This window comes from Mobula hypostoma, chromosome 6, assembly GCF_963921235.1.
Source record: "Mobula hypostoma chromosome 6, sMobHyp1.1, whole genome shotgun sequence".
NCBI lineage: Eukaryota > Metazoa > Chordata > Chondrichthyes > Myliobatiformes > Myliobatidae > Mobula > Mobula hypostoma.
In genome coordinates, this window is record NC_086102.1 from 24010919 (window position 1) to 24028356 (window position 17438).

General features: G+C 42.8%; 1 protein-coding gene across 1 annotated transcript in view; it reads left to right on the top strand.

Moving 5' to 3' along the window:
• bace2 (beta-secretase 2) overlaps positions 1 to 13477 on the top strand; it is a 70262-nt gene extending 56785 nt beyond the window's left edge. The window contains exons 7-9 of the mRNA XM_063050414.1: positions 2632 to 2781; positions 5949 to 6117; positions 11222 to 13477. Coding sequence (XP_062906484.1) covers positions 2632 to 2781; positions 5949 to 6117; positions 11222 to 11463 — 561 coding nt within the window. The 3' untranslated portion in view covers positions 11464 to 13477. The remainder of the gene's footprint in view (positions 1 to 2631; positions 2782 to 5948; positions 6118 to 11221) is intronic.
• Positions 13478 to 17438: the final 3961 nt, after the last annotated feature.

Here is a 17438-nt window from a genome sequence, read left to right on the forward strand (position 1 = left end):
ACAGCCCACGGAGACCAAATGTTCCTCTGGCCACAGCAAAGGAGCAAAAAGTTATCGTTCTGCTCTGCCGCAAGCTGTGGTACGCACCACGTGTTGTTCCTGATTGACTTAGTGAGCAGGCAGACCAGAACTAACAGTTAGTCATTGAAATTGAATTTAGAGTGGACTCCTTGGACCGGCTGTTGTGTCATCAAGAGCGATATCTCCTGTACAAATGGAACCCCTGTCGTTTTCCAGCTATTCACCCCAGTGACCTTGGCCTACGACCTTTCAAGCAAGACTTTGAAATTTAAAATTGTCGTTAATTTTTAGATTTCTCGCCACCACCACCACAGCACCCCCTCTCCCGTCTCTAATGTTTCTGTTGAAAGATCTTCTATTGGCTTTGAGAATAGTAGAGAACAAATCGGGCCAGCAATTATGTTTAGGATCGATTTATTGACTGGGAAAATAAAAACTGCAAATGCTGGGAATCAGAAATGCAAACATGGGAAAGTCAGTGGTTCAGTCAGCATCTGTGGAACGAGAAATCGGGTGGTGTTTCAGTTCAGTATTTCTTCCTCAGGACTTGGGGAGCGAGGTTAATGAGAAGGGGAAGTAGTAGGTAGAACAAAGCAATTATCTTTGATTGCATGGAGACCAGGAGAGACTGATTGACATAAGTGTGGGTGACGGTGTTGGGTAAAGGTTTTTATAATTCCAGTTAATCTAACTGAAGGAAATGTTAAATAGGAGATGAATAAGAACAGAAGAGAGAGTGGACAAAAGTACTGTTGGAGTCTAAAGAAGCAACACATCGCAGTAGCTGGAAATCTGAAATTCAAAAGAATGCAAGAGATACTCAGTGGATCGGGGGGAGAGAGCAGTAAAGTGAACATTATAGGTTGGAGACTCTTTCATCAAAATTAACCAATTCTGATGCAAAATAGTAGATGGCAGGTCACTCCTGGGCAAGGTGTAGCACCTGCTTAGCCCCTCAATCAGGGTCACATGAAGCCATCAGAGCCGGTGGTGGATGGTCGTATGAGCGGCTGGTGCATATCACAAGTCCTGGTTGTGCAACTGCTGTGGCCAAGCAGACAGTCTCTGAAGCGTATTGCTAATGGCTGGGTTCACCCGTCTTGTAAAGACACTGCCCAGAAGAAGGCAATGTAAACCTCTTCTGTAGAAAAAATTGCCAAGAACAATCATGGCCATGGAAAGACCATGATCGCTTTTGTCTTACGACACGGAACATAATGAACAAACGATGCAAAATAGGAAAGCTAACCTCTTGAATGGCTTTCCTTTGCTCAGAATTGGGAGAAGTCAAGACTTCAGGATTTGGAAAGAACCAATTCAGTGTCTGTGAGATGGCTGAACTGAAATGGGGCCGGGCAGAGATGACCCATTCCTTCACTACAGTTCCATCATCAGTAGCTTGTTTTATTTCCAATGTGTTTTGTGTCGCCCAGGAGTGTTCGCACATGGGGAGGATGTGGAGAAGGATCAGGGGTATAACCAATCAACCCATCCATCCCCACCCTCATCCCCCACTAAATAATGCTTTGTTGAAGTCATGTGTTTGCATGTTCAACATGTCTCAATTAAAATTTCCTGCTGACACTCCTCCCAAATTATTGCTTAACTGGTTCATGATCAACACATTGGCACACGACTGACTCGGGTATATGGTTAACTGTTGAAGATCTTGTCACTGAGGTTCTCGGTGACTATGTTGTTAGTGTTATTACACTTACGAGAAGAATTCATCATCTTGATCAGAACAGAAGCTGGTTGATCGTGCTTGTATCTTGGAAGGTACAGTTTACAGAGTAACTGTATCGGTTATCTAATCACTTCAGAGGCATCATGATAGAAATGCTTCTGTCATTCCCAAAGCACTGAATTTCTGAAAGCCTCCTATTTACAAGACATTTCTCTCATTAGCATAACTGCTCCTTTGTCTGAGTGCTAGGCCAACTGTAATGTATATAATTAGCATATTATGCAAATGTGACCTTTCAACTTTCTGGGAATAGTTTTCTTATTAACATAAAGCGTGTTTACTTTTTCCTGCAATAGTGCCTGCAAGAACTTTTAATATTCAGAAATATTCCTTAGAACTGTAAATGGCAGTCAGAATGGCTTTGTTACTTGGTTTCATAAAGGTTTTTGAAAGAAGGCGGGTTGAGAAATGGGGAAGAAAATTGAAGGCTATTAGAAACTGGAATATTGAAGATTAGAAGACATCAAGTTCTGCTAACCTATCACCATAACTTTGCCAACACTTCAAAATTATAATTGCAAACCCCAGACGTAATCCTCTCCATCCCAGCTCTGGACCTTTCTGTATATTTCTTCCTTCTCACCGCAATGATTTCAACATCGAGGTTTTCTGCTGTCATCCACCACACCGCACCTTCTTTGAAGAACTAATGCCTCCCACATCCATTTGGCCTCCAATTTTTGCTTATTTAATCTCTGAAGCTGTGAAGTTATTGACGCTGTAATTTGGGGAAGTCAATGGTGACTCAAAATTATAGATTATAAAAGGTTCTACCATTGAGGTGTTCTGGCTGAAACAAAAGATTCACCGTGAAGCCTTTATTTCTCTCGTAATTAATTCATCCAACTTGTTTCTATTGGCAGATTGAGGAGTTTTCTGATGGGTTTTGGTCAGGAAGTCAGCTGGCCTGTTGGCCGCAAGGAACCAAACCTTGGTCTTTCTTCCCCAAAATCTCCATCTACTTTCGAGGGGAGAATGCTACGCAGTCCTTCAGCATCACCATCTTGCCACAGGTAAGACTGGGGATGAGTTAAGTGTCCATGACAGCCATATGTTTTCAAAGTCAAAATAAATGTTATTATCAAAGTACAAACGTGTACATACACGCCACCATCCATATGCAACCCTGAGATTCATTTTCCTGTGGGCATGCCCAATAAATCTAGGATAAACAAGAGAAAATCTGCAGATGCTGGAAATCCGAGCAACACACACAAAATGCTGGAGGAACTCAGCAGGCCAGGCAGCATCTATGGAAAATAGTACAGTCAACATTTCAGGCTGAAACCTTTCAGCAGGACCCAGACGAATGAGCATAACAGAGTCAATGAAAGACCACCCAACTAGGACATTCAACCGGAGTGCAGAAGACAGCAAACTATACAAATACAAAAAGACGTAATAATAATAAATAAATAAGCAATAAATATCAAGAACATGAGATGAAAAGTCCTTGAAAGCGAATCCATCAGTTGTGAGAACATTTCAGTGATGAGGCGAGTGAAGATGAGTGAAGATATCGCCTTTGGTTCAATAACGGTGGATTCTCTACCATTATATTGAGGGAATTCATAGACAAAAAAAAACTTTTAAATGGGGCAACTCTTAACTTGTGAGACTTACACAGAATAATTTAAATTGTTTACCTACACTAGACGTCCAAGTGAATGGATATCAATTTATTAGGTTCATTGCTGCTTCCCTATGGATAGCCAAAGATTATTTCCCCAGGGTGAAGATGGCTAATACAAGGGGCATAACATTAAGGTGTTGGGAAGAATGTAGAGTGGGGATGTCAGAGGCAGGTTTGTTTTTTTTTAACAGAGTGTAATTGCATGGAACTCCATGATGGGTGGTGGTACAGGTACATTAAAGACAATTAAGAGACTTTAAGATGCCTTTGATCAAAAAATCCTACAAAAGGTAGTGAATTTGGCCCAGTACATGACGGATTAACCCCTCCCAACCATTGAGCACTTCTACACAAAGCGATGACGTAAGAATGCAGCATCCATCATCAAAGATCCTCACCACCCAGGTCAAGCTCTTTTCTCATTGTTGCCATCAGGTGGAAGTTACAAGAGCCTTAGGACTCACACCAACAGGTTCAAGAACAGTTACTACCCCTCAGCCATCAGGCTCTTGAACCTTCTCACTTGCCCATCCATTGAGATGTTCTCACAACCTGTGATCTCACTTCAAGGACTTTTTATCTTCTTATTTCGTGTTCTTCCTATTATTGCTATTTATTTTTATGTACTCTACTTGACCGTTCATTGATCCTGTTATAGTGACTATTCCATGGATCTGCTTCGTATGCCCATAGGAAAATGAATCTCAGGGTTGTATATGGTGACATATGTACAATGCCTATAAAAAGTATACCAACCCACCCCCCCCCCGCCCCAGAAGTTTTCATGTTTATTTGTTTTACACCATGAATAACAGAGGATTTAATTTGGCTTTTTTTTTTGGACACTGATTAACAGAAAAAGACTCTTTTGTGTCAAAGTGAAAACAAATCCCTACAAAATGATCTAAATTAATTTCAAATATAAAACACAAAATAATTGATTGCGTAAGTATTCACCCCCTTCAAGTCAGTATTTTGTAGATGCACCTTTGTCAGCTGTGAATCTGTTTGGATCAATCTCTATCAGCTTTGTACATCTGGACACTGCAATTTTTCCCCATTTACAAAACTGCTCAAGCTCTGTAAGATTGCATGGGGATTGTGAGTGAACAGCCCTTTTCAAGACCAGTCACAAATTCTTAATTGGATTTGGGTCGGGACTCTGACTTAGCCACTCCAGGACATTAACTTTGTTGTTTTTAAGCCATTCCTTTGTAGCTTTGGCTTTATGCCTGGGGTCATGGTCTTGCTGGAAAATAAATCTTATTCCAAGACACATTTCTCTCCCAGACTGCATCAGATTTTCCTCCAGGATTTCCCTGTATCTTGCTGCATTCATTTTACCCTCTACTTTCACAAGCCTTCTAGGGCCTGCTGCAGTGAAGCATGCCCACAGCATGATGCAGCACCGTAGGGATGGTGTTTTTGATGATGTGCGGTATTTGGCTTATGCTAAGCACAGCATTTAGTCTCACAGCCAAAAAACTCAGTTTTTGTTTCATCAGACCATTGAACCTTCTTCCCACTGACTTCAGAGTCTCCCGCGTGACTTCTGGCAAACTTTAGCTGAGATTTCATGCGAGTTTTTTCCAACAGTGGCTTTCTCTTTGCCACCCTCCTATAAGGTTGTGACAGATGAAGTACCTGGGCCACAGTTGCTGTATGCGCAGTCTCTCCCATTTCAGCCTCTGAAGCTTCAAACTCCTCCAGAGTTGTCACAGGTCTCTTGGTGGCCTCCCTCACTAGTCCCCTTCTTGCACGGTCACACAGTTTTTGAGGATGGCCTGCTGTAGGCAGATTTACAGCTGTGCTATATTTTTTCCATTTCTTGATTGACTTAACTGTACTCCAAGGGATATTCAGTGACTTGGAAATTTTCTGGTATCCATCTCCTGACTTGTGCTTTTCAACAACCTTTTTTGGTTGCTTGGAGTGTTCTTTTGTCTTCATGATGTAGTTTTTGCCAGGATACTGCCTCACCAGCAGCTGGACCTTCCAGATACAGGTGTAGTTTTACTACACCCAATGTATATGCCTTGACTGTACACTGTGATCTCCATTTAACTAATAATGTGACTTCTAAAACCAACTGGCGACACCAGTGATGATTTGGTGTGTCATACTAGAGGAGGTGAATACTTGTGCAATCAATTATTTTTATTTTGTGGTTTATATTTTGAATTAATTTAGATCACTGTAGAGATCTGTTTTCACTTTGACACGGAAGAGTCTTTTTTGGTTGATCAGTTTCAAAAAAGCCAAATTAAATCCACTGCTATTCAATGTCGTAAAACAATAAAACATGAAAACTTGCAAGAGGGGAGGTGAATGTATATATATGTTCAAAGTTTACTTTGAACTTTGGATGAAAGAAAACTGAAGATATGTGGGAGGGAAGGATCGGACTGATCTTTCATTAATGGGTTGACACAACATCATTAGCCAAAGGGCCTGTACTGTTCTATGTTGTACATTAATATTTAATATTCCTCCTGGGTCTATTCTATGCTGTTCATGCTGAGTTTACCCAAGTAACTTTCCTTGCAGTTGTACATGCAGCCAATGGCAGACGTCGGAACCGTAGTGGAATGCTATAGATTTGGCATCTCTTCATCGTCTAATGGCTTGGTTTTGGGTGCCACGGTGATGGAAGGTTTCTATGTCATCTTTGATCGAGCACAGAAGCGTGTCGGATTTGCAGCCAGCTCATGTGCAGGTAAGTCCTTGTGCTTGGTCGGCGTCCTGAGCCTTGGTTCGCTAAAGAGCGTGCACTGTAACGTGCCTTGCATCAAACCGCAGTGGCTGTGGTGTTTAAATAACAATGGTGTGCAGTCCTCAAAGCAGAGGCTGGAAGGGCCTCGACCTGAGACTTTATCTAATGAATCTGATGCTTGTTTTAATTTTGCAAAGGAAGCATTTATTTGAAGAACTGGCTTAAATTTCCAACCCTTGCTCCGTTACGACAAAGTCCTTCTGTTGTGCTGTTTAATTGGGCCCTGTCTCTGTAAAACTGTGGCTATTGGCTGTGTGTAAAGGATGTTGAAACAAAGGAGCAATTAACATTGTGAGACATAACTGAGCCTATTTCTCAAGGAACTGATGTGTTTGCATTCTGTGGTACACCACGCTACTTGTACAGAATTATTTTCAGGGACCAAATATCCAATGAAACTTGTTTGTCATTATTTTGTGTCACGGATTACGAATGATGAAAAGATTACCAAGTTATTTCATTGATCGCTCCTGGTGTTCTTGCATCGCAGGATTTGGAGCAAGGAGCCCTCTCAGAACTTAGTTCAGCTCTGTCGGATTCCTCCTGCTCCTTACCGGATGCTAAGGATTATCTCTCAGCCTTGGGCCTTTGCATAAGAACAGGCTTTTGATTCCTTCAGCCCAGCCTAGACTGCCCTTGTTTCTGGGGCATTACAGCTGGTTGGCAAAGCTCCAAATAAATCTTCCTGGCTTCAAAGCCGGGTGTGGGACTTCGAGCTTCGTAGGTGGGTATAAGCGAGTGGGAGTTGATAGAGGTTCGGATCAAAGGAAAGACAAGAGGCTGCAGGAGCTGGAATCTGGAGCAACACAAACTGCTGGAGGAACTCAGCAGGTCGAGCAGCTTCTGTTGGAGGAGGAGGAATCGCCAGTGTCTCAGATTGAAATCCTACATCAGAACTGGGATTGGAGAGGATAAAGGGGAGACTGAGGACAGAGGCGATTGGTGGACTACCGGAGTGGGGGTGGAGGTTGAGTGCTGTGGAAGGATGATAGACAGATGGAGTCAAATGGGGTGGGGGGGGGCTGGGAGTAATATTGGATGGAGGCAGCGTAAGAAATGTTGAAGGCTGGAACCAGGAAAGTGGAGTGGGTCATGCAGGAACACAAAAGGTCACCACTGCTGGAATCTGACAAGTATTACCATTCAAGGTGGCTCCAAGCTGCAGTCTCCATTGAGCTGGTGACTCAGGTGTGGTTGTTTAGATGCGTAGGGATGTTTTGTAGGGAGGGCTGCCTGTATGTATGTAGGAGAGAGAAAAAGGGCTTGTTTCGCTGTTGTGTTGTTGCCTTCTGTGAGCATTGTGGGTACGTTATGTTGGTGACGGAACGCGTGGTGACACTTGTGGGCTGCTGCCCACCCCCCCCGCACACCCGCGGGTTGTGTTAGTTGTTAACGCAAATGATGCATTTCACTGTACGTTTCAGTGTAAATAACTGAAGGGGAATCCGAACCAGCAGGAAGGAAGGTGGTAATGGGAATTATTAGGGGAGAAGTGAAGGGCGGAAGGAGGTGGAGGGAGCCACAGAGTCATACCGTGCATAAGCAAGCCATTCGGCCCGACTGATCCACACAAAATACAGCATCCTACCTGCTAGTCCCAGCTTGCCCCTGTTCAGCCTATAACTCTCAGAGGCCCTTCCCTCCACACACCTGTCCAAACTTCTCTTTAATGTCTCAATTGTACCTGCCTCAACCAATTCCTCTGGCAGTTCCCTCAGCTCCTCGCTAACCTCTGTATAAGGAAGATACCTCAAGTCTGTTTTAAATCTCTCTCCTCCGTCTTGTTCCTGAGCCCTCCAGGTTTGGGCTCCCCGATTCGGGGGGGGGGGGGGGAGAGAAAACTCTGACCATCCACCTTACCTATGGCCCTCATGGTTTTATAGACTTCTGTACGATTACCCCTCATTCTTCTGCATTCCAAGGAATAAAGACCCAGACATCCAACATCTCCCTATAACTCAGTCCCCCTAGCACCCGGATAGCATCCCTGTCAATCTCTTCTGTAGCTTCTCCAGCATGACAATGTCGTTCCTGTGACTAGAACTCTGAACAGTACTCAAGGTGCAATCTCACTAATGCCTTATAAAACTGCAACATAATGTCCCACCTCTTTGATTTAATGCCCTGACTGGTGACCTGCACACTGAATACCTTCTTCACCACCCCCCTGCCCCCCCGTCTACTTGTGTGGCCACTTTCAGCTAGTTGCACACTTGCACTCCCGGGCCCCTCCGTTCCACAACACTTGTCCTGCCCTAAACACAAGAGATGGTGCAGGTGCCGGAAACTCAGAGTAACGCACACAAAATGCTGGAGGAACTCAGCAGGTCCGATTCAAGATAGTTTAATGTCCTTTCCTGTACTCAAGTGCAAAGGAGATTGTTACTCGGGGTCTGATGCAGCACAGAGCAATCACAAAAGGTAACGAACACAATAATTAAAAAAATGCAATAAATATAAATATATAAGATAGCTTATATGCTTAGATTAATTCTAAGTCCAGCAAGTGACACTGTGCTGTACGTAAGGTGATTGATGGGAGATGATAAAATGGCAGAGGGGTTAGTGGGTGGAGGTTTTGGTCAGCCTTACTGTTCAGGGTATGTAACTGCTTTGGAGTCTGGTGGTCCTGTTGTTGCTGCAGAACCTCCTTCCTGATGAACAGTCAGTTAGCAGGGTGGGTGAGATCCTTCGTGCTGTGACTGGCCCTGCTGTACATAGGTCCCTGATGGTGGGTAGGCGGGTGCCGTGCCGGTGCTGAGCTGGGCAGTTTTGGATCCCCGTTTTAGAGCTTTCCGGTCCACTGCAGTGCGGTTTCCATAGCGAGCCGCGATGCAGTGCACCTGTAGGATGATGCGAGTAAGTGTGAGCCAAGTCCCGCTCTCTTCGGCATCCTCAGGAAAGTAAAGGTGTTGGTAAGCTTTCCTGACTGTGTAGGATGTGATCTGGGACCATGAGAGGTTGTGCGAGACGTGCACTCCAGGGAGTTTAAAGCTGCTGGCAGTTTCCGCTGCTGTGCCACTGATGTAAAGAGGGGTGTGAGTAATGCGCATTCTGAAGTCGATAGCCATCTTCTTTGTCTTGTTGACATTAAGGAAGAGGTTACTTCCCTCAAGTTCTTCCACCTCTTCTCAGTTGGCTGTCACACTGCTGTCAGTGATGAGGCCCACCACTATCAGGCAGCATCTATCGAGTGGAATAAAAGTCACCCTATCAGGCCAAGACACTTCCTGCAGAAAATGTGTGCGGAAAAATGAGTGTCAGTTCTAATATAACTGGCAACAAACCTGAAGTTTGGAAGCTGCCTTAAAAAAAATCACTTCAAACTTTTTAATAAATCCTTTCAGTAAAGTATGACTATGGTTTCATCTTTTTTCCTCGCACCTTTAAGACAAAACTTAAACATGTATTGCAATTGATGTATGGATATTAGTTGAGGAAGTCATTGAGTCATAGAAAAGTATAGCACAGAAATAGGCCCTTTGGCCCATCTAGTCCGTGCAGAACCATTTCTTCTTCTCATCCAATATTTTTTATTGATTTCTATATAGAAGAATAGAGTCCAAGAGAATACATATTATAAAACAAAAGAAAAAACATAATACCAGATACAGGATATTGAATCACATTAATGAACTCCTTACTCTATATTCATATAGATTAGATTAATTCATATATTAGAATATAAACAATTTTATTTTAAAAAAGATATCTACACCCAGTACCAAAGTTGAAACTGGGGTAAAAAAAGAAAAAAAACTTATCAGATAATAAAATATGCTATTAACCAACTTCTGTACTTTAACAAGGTCAAAGATTATGAAAATAATTTAAAAACGGCCCCCACAAATTTTGAAAATCTTGGTTAGATTCAGAAATTGAACAATGAATCTTTTCTAAATTTAGGTATGCCTGAACCATTTAAACTGCCCACTCCCATCAACCTGCACCAGAAGCATAGCCCGCCATATCCCTACTATCCATGTACCTATCCAAACTAACCTTAAGCGTTGAAATCGAGCTCACATACACCTCCTGTGCTGGCAGCTCGTTCCACACTCTCACAACCCTCGGGTGAAGAAGTTTCCCCTCATGTTCCCCTTAAGCTTTTCACCTTTCATCCTTAACCTACGACTTTTGGTTGTAGTCCCACCCAACCTCAGTGAGAAAAGCTTGCTTGCATTTACCCCATCTATACCCCTCATAATTTTGTATACCTCTATTAAATCTCTTCTCAATCTTCTACATTCCTAGGAATAAAGTCCTAATCTATTCACTCTTTCCTTATAACTCAGGTCTTCAGACGGGCAACATCCTTGTAAATATTCTCTGTACTCTTTCAACCTTTTTTTACATCTTTACTGTATGAAGGTGACCAAAAGTGCACACAATACTTCAAATTAGGCCTCACCAATGTCTTATACAACTTCAACATAAAATCCTGTCTCCTGTACTCAATATATCGATTTATGAGGGCCAATGGGACAAAAGCTTTCTTTACGACCCTATCTACCTGTGATGCCACCTTCAATGAATTATGGACCTTTACGCACTATACAGATACAACTTCAGTTACGTGGATCATTTCATCGTTGTTGGTGATGAGCCCCACTGCTGTCTGGCAGCGATTATGGAGGTGGAATAAACAGTAGTTCCATTTAATATCAGAGAATATAGATACTATATGACCTGAAACACTTACTCTTCACAGACATCCACAAAACAGAAAAAAAATCTAAATTGACATATCAGGAACTTCTTCACTCAGTATGAGCTGCCAGTGGAAGTGAAGGATGCAGGTTCATTTGTAACATTTAGAGAAATTTGGATAAGTACGTAGATTGGGTGGGTACAGAGGGCCAGCTGCGGGTCAAGGGGACGAGGCAGAATAATAATTCAGCACAGACTAGATAGGCCGAAGGGCCTGTTTCTGTGTTGGAGTGCTCTATGACTTTCGGAGGGAATGGCTTGAGAACTAGTAAGCTCTTGGAGCAACTGAGTTAAGTCACTGAATGCTAAAGTAGATTTCTTTCTTGTCTACTTGCAGTTGTTGATGGTTCCCCGGTGTCTGAAATTGCTGGCCCGTTCTCAGCGACTGACATGTCAAGCAACTGCTTCAGGGAAAGGCATAGGACAGAGCAGACTCTCTGGATCATCTCGTCCTCTCTCATCACACTGTGTGGCCTTACTCTGCTCGTTTCCATCATCCTGCTGCTTTTCCCCTGTAACCAGCGCCACACCAACGGCCTCACTGACGACTCCTCGCTGGTCCAGCACCGTTGGAAGTAGCGCCACACACTTCATAGGCAGAGCACTTTCAAGCAGGTGCTATGTGGGATTTGCACTAATGTGTGGCCTGGTGTCCAACAAACAATGCTGGTGGTTTAAAAATGTTCATAGATGACTAATGTGTGTGGTGGTAGAAATTGAAGCTTATGTGCTGATGTTGACATGTATTGCCCCATAAAGCAGATCACAATAGACTAAGCTTTACTCTACACCAGTCAGTTGTCCAAACTGCCTTTTGACTGGATCCACTGAATGAGATGCATGCTGGAAGCAGGCATTTTGTGTAGATTTTGGTGTTTCCTCTCTCATTATAAAGGATATGGGTAGGGTTTTTTTTAAGGGGAGAATTGAAGGAGGAGTTACATAACATGAGATTATGGGTGGATCCTCAATGTGCAATATCATTGTCCCCTGCCTTATGACATCGCAAGGGACCGAGCTACACAAAGTGCCAATGCCACCAGAATTCCTGTCCACAACACGGAATAAGAATGGATGAAAGATATTGTTAGGCATGCATCTATTTTCAGTTTTGGAATAAATGTGTTTTTTTACTTGAAGGTGATTCTTACCATCAACCACCAAGGTTAGCCAATATTTTAATGCTGATCTCTTGACACTTTAAAGCAACCCATTGAGTGGGCTGTTTTACTAGGCACCTCCACCTCGTGCATTTTTCAGCCTGACCATAATTGTCTGTGATTTTCCCAGGACTGCCTCGTAGTTTCTGTTTTACCACTGTTTGTTAATCCATATACTTGTACACCCATTCGGTTCCTAAGCAGATCAAGGCTGCAATTCAGTCACGTAGTCCAGCAGAAACATTTTACAACACTCCTTAGGTTCTGGTGCCATCTGGTGTCCACACGCAGAATTGCAGCCTTAAACTGCCCGAGTTATTTCTGTTCCAAATACTGTACAGTTTCTCTTGTGTGTACAAATGGTTTCCTGATCATACTTTTATGGTCAAGATCAACATTGTCAATTGTCAATTTCGTGGTCTTATTTTTAAAGTAGCTTTTCAGGGTTTAACATTATCAAACACTTTACATAATTGCAGCAATTAAGAGGGTACCCCATTCAACCCCCAGACTATGACTACAGATAGCTTCTGTCAGAGCAATGCTAATGTTGATAGCAGTTTGCAAGATGCCACAGATTCTAAACATCTATGTAGCTGATAGAGAGGGATAGTTGTGGGTGGCGGTGAATGGAATGGGGGAATTTCTTCATGTCCTGCCCAAGATGACAGACCAATCCTATGGTTATGTGAGAGACGGATTTGTGATGTGAAATAGCTTTGAACTGTTTTTCAGTCCTCGGGTAAAAACTGTTCCCTGAATGCCTCTTTAGCATCTAGTCAACCCTTGCCACTTTGAATGGGAGATCGGGATGACTGAGTGTAGCCTAGCCATGTCTGCCTTTGAATGACTTAATCATCAGTCGAACTTTTGTCCAACTTCGGGATTTTCAGCAAGGTTGATATGAGTTCTTATTCAAGTCTAGCATTAACTAAGTGTGAAATTAACAACTTTAAAAACACATTTCTTCTTGTTCTCCTTACGAACACAATTTTGAAGTGTTTTTGGGAAGAGAAATACTATTGTGGAAATGAGACACCTTAAAATGCTTTCGATCTTTGAAGGATATATCTACACAGTATTACGCAGCACACTGTGGTAACTTTATTTTTAAATATGAAACCTCTTACTCTGATGTCCAGCTCTGCAATTTTTCAAAGATTATTAAAAGGTTTATAAAATACTATAATGTTCATTCTACTACAGCAGAGCCACCTTGGGATTACGTAAGGGGCAAACCAGTCACTTTAACATAATAGAAATTAAATCGAGTAAAACTCCAGGGTTTTCTAAATCTTAAATAAAAATGCTGTCAGTGATTTTTATTTTGTTCATATTAAATTTAGGGTAGATTTCATAAGTGGGAGAATTTGAATTACTTTGCATTTATAAAACATATAAAGATTAAAGAGGCAAACTTTAGAAATTACATTCTTGCAAAATTATTTTTTTATCTATTCGTTGGTAGTTTCAGTAATTCATGAGTGGGAATTTACTGAAGGCGGAGTTTTTTTAAGACATGCAACTTCTGCCTCTGGATATTGTTACGTAACTGGCAACAATGAATATTAATCGAGACAGGTTTTATAAAAACAACCAAACATTTATTAAACACATATAAACGATGAGGGAAAAAAAAACAAAGGATAACTTTAACCGGAGGTTAAACAGGTACGCAGCCGTTCATCAACTCCACTCGGCTCTGGTTCTTCAAGCATTAAATACGGAAACGGTTCTTAAAGAGATACAGTCAGATACAGTTCTTAAAGTGATAACTTCAAAAGTCCAACAGATTTACACGTTCAATTTGGAGAGACTTCTCTGGAGAACGATTTATTCACCAACGCACCTTTACTGCCGGTTCTGTCCACAGGATTCCCGATGCCGAAAATAAACAGTTTAAATCGACTGACCTTAAATTCCTTTTAGAGAAAGAGAGCCTTTGCATGAACTCATTGCGCTTTTACAAGAGCTATCTCAATGCAGCTTCTCTTCAACGAAGACTCAATAAGGTTGATCCTTTATTAAACTGCCCAAACAATGCCGACTTCTCTCGATCCTTCACTTCGACGAATTCTTCACTCTCCCTTCAAAACTGTCAGAATTGACTAAATTGGCACTTCCAGCCACAAATTTCCAGTTCAATGATACAAATCTTGTAAGAGAACGCACCTTCCGTTTTAAAAATGAAACTGCGTCACAAAAACAAACACACAACAGAAACAGAGGCACAACACCTTCTACCTGGAAATCTACAAACGCAAAATGCTACCGCGTCACCTGAGTCGACCCCTATATAGTCACAGGGCACATGTCATCACGTGACCTCACGCCGGCGGGAAAATCACATCAGGTGACCTCCAAACTCACACAAAAACAGATCTCCTTGAGCATGCAACAGTATGCATTCATCTTGGCAGAAGACGAAGACTATTAATAAAGCGAACTATTTCTGATTGGCTGCCGGTAACTAGTGATGTTCTGCAGGGGTTGTGGTTGGGTCCACTACCTTTCGCATTATATGTTAATAATCGTACAGAATGATGGAAGAGCAGAAGGGCTAATATAGAGGGTATAACTTCAAGGTGACTGGAGGGAAGTATAAGGACGGGATGTCAAATATTTACACAGATTTGGAAATGTGTAGAGGTGGTGGCAGAAACATACATAAGGGAAACTTAAGATAGGCACATGGATGAAAGGAAAATGGAGAAGTATGTGGGAGTGTAGGTTTAAATGGATCTTGGAGTGGATTAAAAGGTTGGCATTGTGGGCTGAAGGGCCTGTACTTGGCTCTATTGATTTATGTTCTCTGACAGTCATGTGTTCAGGCTTGTTTTAGCATCAAATACTATCTGGTCTCCTGTCCTCAAGGGTGCTGTCACAGGTATGGTCTTTTACTGAGGCATTAACTTAAGAGTCTGTGTTCCCTTTCAAGGTGGACATACCTGGTTCCAGCAAGTTTAAACTTGAAGATGAGCAAATGAATTATCCACAGTGTTTCTCTGAACCGACATCACTAAAGCACATTATGTAGTCATTATTACGCCACTATTGTGGGGGCTGGCTGCAGATTTCCTACATTACAACAGAGACTGTGCTTATACTTGTTAAATTAAAGCACACAGCTACTGCTGCTGGCTCTATTGCTAAGGATCTTGCAGTGATAACTGAGGCAGGTGGTCTGTTAAACACACATGAAGTCCTGAGATCATGAAAGGTGCCACTTTTGAGATACAGTGTGGAATCAGCCCTTCTGGGTCTTCAAGCCGCACAACCCAACAATCCCCAATTTAACCCTAGCATAATCATGGGACAATTTACAATGGCCAACTAATTTTATAACCAATACAAACTGGACCATGGGAGGAAACCGGAGCACCTGGAGGAAACCCTTGCAGTCACAGGCAGAATGTACAAACACCTTACAGAGACCAGCAGGAATTGAACCCAAGTCGCTGGTACTGTAAGCCCTGGGTGCCAACCACTATGCTAAGTTTGTTGCTGTTCCTTTACAAGTCTCTCTCACTTGAAGATGGAAGTGAGGATTAGCCTTCAGTCTTCCAGATGAAGAGGACAATGGATAAAGTCCATGTCTGAAGAGGCAAGAAAGGACCAATCAGCCCCTTGCAGCTACTGCACCATTGAGTAGATTTATTTTCTACCTCATTTTTCAGTGCTAAACCCTTGCCCCTTCATTTTATTAGAAATGAAAAGATTTTTGAATATTGACTTAAATATTTTCAGTTTCCAAGCCTCCACTTCATACTCACTACCATCTGGGTGAAGATATTGTTTTCTCCATTCGGTTCTGAATAGCTAAACCTTTATTTTGAGTCTATGATCTCCCCAGAAGGGGAAATTAGCAGTTCCAAATTCACTTTTTCAAACCATATAACAGCAATGTGTGTACGTGTGATCAGCTGTCTTTGGTCGAAAGGGCGTAGAGCGCCAGCCTGCTCAGTCTCATCCCATATGACAAACCCACCATCCCAGCAATCAATGTGGCAACCCTCTGCTTCATTCCTTATATCTCATAATAGATAGCAAGGCCAGACTTCCAAATACACTGTTACCAGAGTCCTATATTGTATAGGAGCCCTTGATCCGTAAGGGTGTCAAAGGTTACAGGGAGAAGGCGGGATAATGGGGTTGAGAGGAATAATAATTTAGCCATGATAGAATGGCAGAGAATTGATGGGCTGAATGGCCTAATTCTGCTCATCTGCCTTGTGGTCTATGCCATGAAATGCACATGCAATAGAGGGCATGCTATTATTTGCTTTCCAAATTCCTTGCCAGAGTTACATCCTAAGTTTCAGTGATCCATATGGAAGGACACTTAAGAGTCTTCGAATACTAACTCCTTTCAAACTGTTGATCAGTGCACAGTTTCCGTGTGCTGGAGCCCGTCTCCGATAGCAGGCAGGATAACCACAGCCGAGCAATCTGTGCCCATTTGACATCCAGTTTTGTATCTGAGCAGTGCCTGATAAGTCTAATCGCCATCATCTGCAGACCAGGGTCAGGAAACCATTCCTCCTGGGGAAACCTGAACAGAGTTGGTAGATCACTTGCATGATTTAATGAGGCATGGTCAGTGGAAAAATGTTGGACAACAATTGTTTCTATTAATGAAAAACAATGGATGACCTACAGCTTTGTGTATTTATGTGTTGTCATCAGCATGACATCACAAAGGGTTCCATCGATTTAGCCTTGAACACCCCCGACTCGGCCACACACGTGCATGCACAGGTTGTCTTGACCAGGTTTTCTGAATGTTGTCAGTGTCTCCCAAAGGATGGGAGATGAAATGTGTATGTTAATGATATCGGTGCAAAAGCGGGCCCTCCAGCCCTCCAAATCCATCCTGGCCATCAAGGTCCCAACTACCCGAATGCTACCTTATTCCCAGTAGGTTTGACTGTCCACCTCCACACAAGGAACGATCCAGTGTCCAGTTAGAGTACCAACCTGCACGCCTGTGGAGTGTGTAAGGAAACCAGAGCATCCTGAGGAAGAACACACAGGAACAGGCAAACTCCGCACAGACAGCCTGGAGGTTGGGATCAAACACGGGTCACGAAAACAGAGCTCTTCCAGTGGTGCCGTGGTACCACTCAAACCTGGATCACATCCAGCAGCTTTAATGCCCCTGAGTCTCCTCATCACTGCCTCCTCGCCTTCAACCAATCGTCTAACGTCCCCTCAGGCACCCTCACTCCAACCCACTTGTGTGCTTACCACTTTCTCCTTTTGATACCTTGCTCTGCTCCCCGTACTCTCCCTCACTCTCCAGCCCTGGGGGGTGGGGGGGTGGGGGACAAAAATTCCAGCATACAGTTCCGCTGGGAACCTCAGGTAAGTGTTCGGTCAGCTGCCCGAAGGTCT